Source organism: Budorcas taxicolor, chromosome 10, assembly GCF_023091745.1.
Source record: "Budorcas taxicolor isolate Tak-1 chromosome 10, Takin1.1, whole genome shotgun sequence".
Lineage (NCBI taxonomy): Eukaryota > Metazoa > Chordata > Mammalia > Artiodactyla > Bovidae > Budorcas > Budorcas taxicolor.
Genome location: NC_068919.1, coordinates 80412736 through 80419877, shown reverse-complemented (window position 1 = coordinate 80419877; position 7142 = coordinate 80412736). Strand labels below are relative to the sequence as shown.

The following is a 7142-nucleotide window of genomic DNA, read 5'->3' as shown; positions in this document are numbered from 1 at the left end:
TATTTTTAGCATTTGTTAAGACTTTCTTTATGACAGTAAATATTGTCTCTTTTGGTAAATATCATGTGCGTGCTTGTGTGCTATGTTGCTTCAGTCTTGTCTGACTCTTTGCAACCCTATGGACTGTAGCCTGCCAGTCTTCTCTGTTCATGGGATTCTCCAGGCAAGAATACTTCAGTGGGTTGCCATGCCCTCCTCCAGCAGATCTTCCCGACCAAGGGATTGAACCACGTCTCTTATGTCTTCTGCATTAGCAAGTCGGTTCTTACCACTAGGGCCACCTGGGAAGCCTGTTTCAATTAGGTTAATTTGATTAAGTTTGCTTAAATCTTCTACTTAACTCTCTTTTTTGGGGGGGGGGGGGGTCTGATGTATTTGTTGGTGAAAGAAAGTATGTTAACACCTACAAGTAGATTTTGAATTTTTCTGTTTCTCCTTTTTGTTCTGTTGGTGTTTGCTTTATATATTTCAAAGCTATTTGTTAAGTAGATACAAACTCCTGCTGAATTTTATCATATTGAATATATCTTTATCTCTGTAATGACTTCATCTTTTCTGCTATTAATATGGTTTGTTTCCTCTCTTTTGTCAATATAAATTAGTAAACGATTGTCATTATTTTAGAGTAGAAGTTCTTTCCTCTCAATTCAGAGGAAAGAACCTTTTCTTCTGGAGCATATTGAATTAGATTCTGGTTTGCATTTAGAGCCATTAAAGAGCAGTAGGAGTATGTCTTGAGGACACTAGACATGCCCTCAGTTCAGTTCAGTTGCTCAGTTGTGTCCGACTCTTTGCGACCCCATGAATTGCAGCACGCCTAGGCCTCCCTGTCCATCACCATCTCCCAGAGCTCACTCAGACTCACGTCCATCGAGTCCATGATGCCATCCAGCCATCTCATCCTGGGTTAGTGGGATAATTTCCCCAGTTGAGATAATCATAGGGTCTCTAGCTAGAGGTGGCTAGGCTTTTCAGACAAGAAAAGTCTAGGCATCTTCCCTGGTAGAGGAACGTCAGGCATCTTGGGAGTACCTAGATACTCAGAACCAATCCAGTCCACCTGGAACTCCCATTATCAAGGTCAAACTTTTTTTTTGTCTCAATCAGATTTCCCACTACAGTCTTGGCAAATCTCAGTATTCAACTTACGCTGTGATTCTGAAACTCCACAGTTACATTCTGGTTTTCTTTGAAGTTGGGTCTGTGGCTAAAGGAGAGATTTTTTTTTTTTTTAAGTCTCCTATTATCAGCAATCTGAGCTGAGACCTTAGAGCCTTGAGCCTCATTGTGCAAAATGTCCATTAGAGTTTAGTACACCCGTTCCACCCCTCAGTCTTTGAAATACTTCTAGGCATTATCACAGCCCTCCCTTGGACCCCCACACACTTGCTTCAACAGGGCACTTCATCACAATCAACGCTGAGTAGAAATTTAACTAATTGTGATGTTATTATGAGCCCATCCCCCATTCAACAGGAGTTCAGCAGTGTGTTAAGGCCATGGACATACCTAAGCGAATCTCAAAGACCCATTTTATCTGTCTCACTTGGCAGCACTCTTGGTACCAAGTCCTGTATGTATCTGTCAAGATCTAGTCCAGAAAAGAAAAATCCACCAAGAGTAATTACTATAGGGAATTCTTGGAAAGGTATTAGAGAGCTGACAAGGTAAAAAAGGAACACAGAAGTACAGAGAAGTATGAATTACCACAGAGAGTTGCACCCCTGAGATTGTGGGAATGAAGGGAAGAGATTGAGATTTTCATAACCTAGAAGCTCTCACAGTGGCCTCATAGGTCTGGATCTGGACAATAGAAGATAGAGCATTACAAGCCCAGGCGATGCTGGTAATTTAGGAACTCAGAAAAGTAGTGTGGAGTTGATAGCTGTACTTCCTATTAGGTAATATTGAGCTGGTACTGGTTCCTTAGGCACTTGGAAGAAGGTCCTCCAGGACTGACACAGATGGAGCGATTCAAGCCCGTATCAGGGAGCTTTGTGGTATAGCCTGAAACATCTGAGAAGGAGACACTGGCTGGCTGGTATGGGTTGTCCACGGTACTGGAAGATGGCTCTGTACATCTGGTTCTGAGCCCTCTGGGGAGGGGGCACTGACACTAGGTGCCTTTGGTAGGGATTGATGGAGCTGGTTCTGGGAATGTGGTAGCTGACTCTCAGCACCAGAGCAAGATACCATTCTGGGCGTAGGGGGAAGGTCACTGACAGTAACAGCAGGCAAACAGGAAGAGCCCCTTGTCCTTCCTTTTTGCTTTTTATTCTCCCTCTCAGGCTTTTCTTGACAGTACTTTTCAGGAATCCAGCTAGAATGGGGAAATATCATGTGTAGATTCCAATCTCTAGCTCCATAGACAAAGCGTTAGGACTCAGAAAATAGTTGATAATCAGTATAAGCTATGTAGCAGAGCTCTGCTAATAGCTTCTGTGGTGACTGGTGATATGTAGGAGGTGATAAATGATTGGTGTGATGCTGTCTGATATTTTCTGTTGTTTAATTTAGTTGTGGCTCACTACATTCTTCTCATGAGCCTGAATGGTTTGTGACCTAAGTGTAAGAAACCCTGAATTAGCTGTGACTAAGAGTGAGTGGAAAATCATGGACGGAGGAGCCTGGTAGGCTGCCATCCATGGGGTCACAAAGAGTCGGACACGACTGAGCGAATTCACTTTCACTTTTCATTTTCATGCATTGGAGAAGGAAATGGCATCCCACTCTAGTGTTCTTGCCTAGAGAATCCCAGGGCCGGCAGAGCTTGGTGGGCTGCTGTCTATGGGATTGCACAGAGTCGGACAGGACTGAAGTGACTTAGCAGTAGCAGTAGCAAGAATGAGTGGAGACAAGGTAAGGTAGAGGTTTTGAGGAGTTGAAGTAGCTGCTGGGAATGGAAGAAAGAGTTAATTACTGATGCCAAGGAAGATTCTGACACTACTTGAAGTACAGGTGATGACAGAGAAGAAGGGCTTTGAAGTGACACCAGTTCAATGTATTTAATGGTACAATAGTGACAAACACTGGTATGACTTAAAGATCCTTGGCAATGAAATTTTCTCTTGTTACCACATCCTATTTCTGATGAAATAACTTAATATAAGTTATTTTCCTCTTTATAATGCTTTGTTTCTAATAGTCCTCTTTCACCTCACACATTTCCACCTTAATATCCCCAAGTATGTAGCAGATACCAAGGATATCATGTAGGGAGACATGGAAAGGAAATCTGGTCATTAGGATTTGACCTATATCAGAGATGCTTTCTGTTAGAAGTTTCATCTAGTATTCTTGGCTTCCAGGAGCTATCCATTAGTTCTGGCAAAGTATCTAGGAGTATCCAGGTGTTCTTGACATCGTAATGCCAGGAGTATTCTTATGCTCTACTGTCAACCCCATTTGTGTCCGTGTTTAGAATATTCAGGCCACCAGTGTATGTTCTGATGTGTCTCCAATTTTTTAAAATCTGTTGTTTTCAAATGTTAAGGAAATTATTGATACTTTTAACTGAAAGTCAGCAAATGAAGAAAACTAGCTTTTACTTGAGTTAAAATTTGTGTTTCAAGAGGTATGAAATAAGTCCATTCAAATTGTGATCTCTGAATCTTTTAGTGAACTGACTCTAGATTTAAATTCTTCAGTCTAATGTTCTCTAGAGAATTCAGCTAACTCACCATGCATGTAAAATATAGAATGGGATATATCTAAACACAGCCAAGGTGAGTCTCTTATGATTGAGAACATGAGGCAGCTGGGCTAGGTGCAGGGAAGACTGCTGCTTCCATGCTGTGATTAGAGGCAACTGGGTTGTTGACTTGTCTCCAAATAACAGCCTCATTCCTGTTACTCTGTCAACATAGCTGCCTTCCTTGGAATGTCCAGGGGTTTATTGCAGATAAGCGTGTGTTATAAAATACATCTTTGTCTGGATGGGGGTGGGGACTTCCAAAACTAATGAGTCCCTTAAGTGAGACTGACTTTGACTGCTCACCTCAAACAGAACGGGAGCTAGATAAGATGTCTGTAGAAGAGAAGGGGCGATGGAGCAAACTGAATAAAGAAACCAAAAAATGGTGAGTTTTGGATGGGCTGTCCACACGCTTACTGAAGCTAGCAGAGGACCAGTCGACTTTGGGTGGAAGAGTAAATTGGGAGTCAGATGTCAATCTTTTTAATATGAAAAATGTCATGCCAGTGTACATGCTTAGAGAATAGTATATTAATGAGTCCTTGTATTAAAACAGGATTCAACAATTACCCATCTATGATGAATTTCCTTCATTTCTTTCTCTGTAAACCTGCTCTTCCCTTATCCATTGCCCTTACGTAGATATGAGACAATCTCCGGAATTTTATTGATTCAAGCCTTGTCCCTATTGAAATCACTCTCTTTCTCTCCCTCTCTCCCCTACCCTCTCTGCCCCAACCACCCTATCCTAGATCTTCTTTCTATTTTCACTTCAGCTTTCGTTGCAGCTTTGATGGGCCAGTTCTTCCAGGACACAGATCCATAAAGGTCATCCCTGCAACCCTCAACAGCTCAGAGGGAGGAGCCAGACCAGCAGTGCCTGATGTCCCGCCCTCTTCTGCCCTGAGCAGGTGGCTCCATAATGACAGTGGGTGAGGCCCTGGTACACTTCAGAGTCACTCCCCTGCTGCTCTGGTTTGGGGTGTGTCTGTTCATTTCTGGTCACTGTCAGGCCAGGCCCTCCCAGCACTTCTCTTCCCCAGAGTTGGTGATCCCCTTGAAGGTGACTGTCTGGGGCAGAAATGCAAAGGTTCCAGGCTGGCTCTCCTATAGCCTGCGATTTGGGGGCCAAAGACACATCGCCCACATGAAGGTCAAGAAGCTCTTGATTTCCAGACCCCTCCCAGTGTTCACCTACACAGACCAGCATTCCCTGCACCAGGACCAGCCTTACCTTCCTGATGACTGCTATTATCATGGTTATGTGGAGGGTGTTCCCAAGTCCCTGGTTGCCCTCAGTACCTGTTCTGGAGGTTTTCGAGGAGTACTACAGATAAATGATCTTGCTTATGAAATTGAACCAGTTAGGTCTTCTGCCACATTTGAACACTGGGTGTATAGAATAGACATCGATGATACTCAGTTCCCACGTAAGAGATGTGGGTTAACAGAAGAGGAAATAGCACGCCAATTGGAGTTGCATAATTTCACTCTGAAGCAAAGTTCTTACACAGGCTGGTGGACCCACTTGCTGTTTCTTGAGCTGGTAGTGATTGTGGACAATCTTCGATTTGTTCACTTGGGAAGCAATGTGTCAGTAGTACAAATTGAGGTAGCTACTGTTGTCAATGTAATAAATAGCCTGTATCACCCTTTGGAAGTTGATGTAACTTTAACTGGGCTTGAAATCTGGACTGAAGGAAACCAAATTGCCACTGAAAACATGGAAATAATGTTGGAGGATTTTGCTTTTTGGAAGTTTTTTAACCTTGATAACCGACTGCCACATGATGCAGCCCATCTTTTCATAAAGAAATCCTTTGGCAGGCAGCTTGGATTGGCCTATGTTGGTGGAGTATGCCAGAATCCTCTTAATTGTGGAATTATTGTTTTCGAAGATGATAGTTTATTTGATTGTGGGCTTATTGCTACCCATGAACTTGGTCATAATTTAGGTATGCTGCATGATACTGAATTTTGTGTGTGTGAATTTGAGTTTTGCATAATGTATCCTGCCAAAGCAGTAACGAGTAAATTCAGCAACTGCAGTTATGGTGAATTTTGGAACAATGTGATGAGGAATGGATTTTGTCTCATCTCGCCTCCAAATCCAGCAAATATCTTTAGGATAAAGTATTGTGGGAACCTAGTGGTCGAAGAAGGAGAGGAGTGTGACTGTGGAACCGTACAGCAATGTAAACGTGATCACTGCTGTCTGCCGGATTGCACTCTGAAACCTGGAGCTGCTTGTGCTTTTGGGTCTTGCTGCAAAAACTGCAAGGTCAGGTCAGCAGGGACTTTGTGCAGAAAACAGATCAATGCATGTGACCTTCCAGAGTGGTGCAATGGGACATCGCATCAGTGCCCAGAAGATGTATATGTGCAGGATGGGATTCCCTGTAGTGACAGTGCCTACTGCTATAAAAAGAACTGTGTTAACCATGATGAACAGTGCAGGGAGATTTTTGGCAAAGATGCAAGGAGTGCATCTTGGAGTTGCTACAAAGAAATCAACACCCAAGGAAATCGATTTGGTCACTGTGGTATCAGAGACATAGAGTACATAAAATGTGAAGTCCCTGATATCCTGTGTGGGAGAGTTCAGTGTGAAAATGTGGAAGTAATTCCAAATCTGACGGAACATTCCACAGTGCATCAGTTTCAAGTCAATGACACCACTTGCTGGGGCACTGACTATCACATAGGAATGTCCATACCTGATGTCGGCCAGGTGAAAGATGGTACGATGTGTGGTCAAAAAAAGATCTGTGTTCACAGCAGGTGTGTCAGTATGGTTCCTGAGCCACAAGCCTGTCAGCCTGAGACCTGCCACATGAAGGGGGTTTGCAATAGTAAGCAAGAGTGCCACTGCAACCCTGGATGGGCACCTCCCTACTGCAAGGATGAAGGCAGTGGAGGTAGTAATAGTAGTGGCCCACCTGGTAATCCCCAAGGAGATGAGGAAGACGAGGCAGAACAGGCAGAGGAGACAAAAATAGTAGAGAACAGTCACATGTTACTGTGGCTTATTCCTTTGATTTGTTTATTTGTATGTTGCTTCCTTGTGCTTTGTAAGAAGCATAAAAAGGAAAAGCCAGAAATGAAGAAGGAAGAGGAAACGGAAGAAGAGAATATGGAAGAAGAAAGTGACTAAGGCTCCTGATTCATTCACACACAAACAAGAAATCCCTAGTTTTTCTTTTAAATAGTAGAGGAGCATTAGGTGCATGTCTGACTGCTTCAAGAAAATTTTAAGGATCTCTCATGGCAGGATCATAAGCAGTAATATTTCACTGAAGGATTCCTATCGTGTTCTTAACTTACTCTTCAGTGTGTTAAGCAATATTAAAAGGTCATTTTTTCCCTCTGGAAGTCATCTCTTTATGTTTCCTGAGCAAAGGCACGACAAACTCACATTTGTAAGCTAATGTCTATCAGTTGTAAACAT

General features: G+C 42.9%; 1 protein-coding gene across 1 annotated transcript; it reads left to right on the top strand.

Annotated features, from left to right (window-relative positions):
• Window positions 1-4513: 4513 nt before the first annotated feature.
• On the top strand, window positions 4514-6848 carry LOC128054485 (disintegrin and metalloproteinase domain-containing protein 20-like). Its single transcript, XM_052647113.1, has one exon. The coding sequence runs from the start codon at window positions 4617-4619 to the stop codon at window positions 6846-6848; it is 2232 nt and encodes a 743-aa protein (XP_052503073.1). The 5' UTR covers window positions 4514-4616.
• Window positions 6849-7142: the final 294 nt, after the last annotated feature.

What these genes read in the sequence shown, in the direction of transcription:
- LOC128054485 (XM_052647113.1), top strand. Translation starts at nt 4,617, where the DNA reads ATGACAGTGGGTGAGGCCCTGGTACACTTCAGAGTCACTCCCCTGCTG.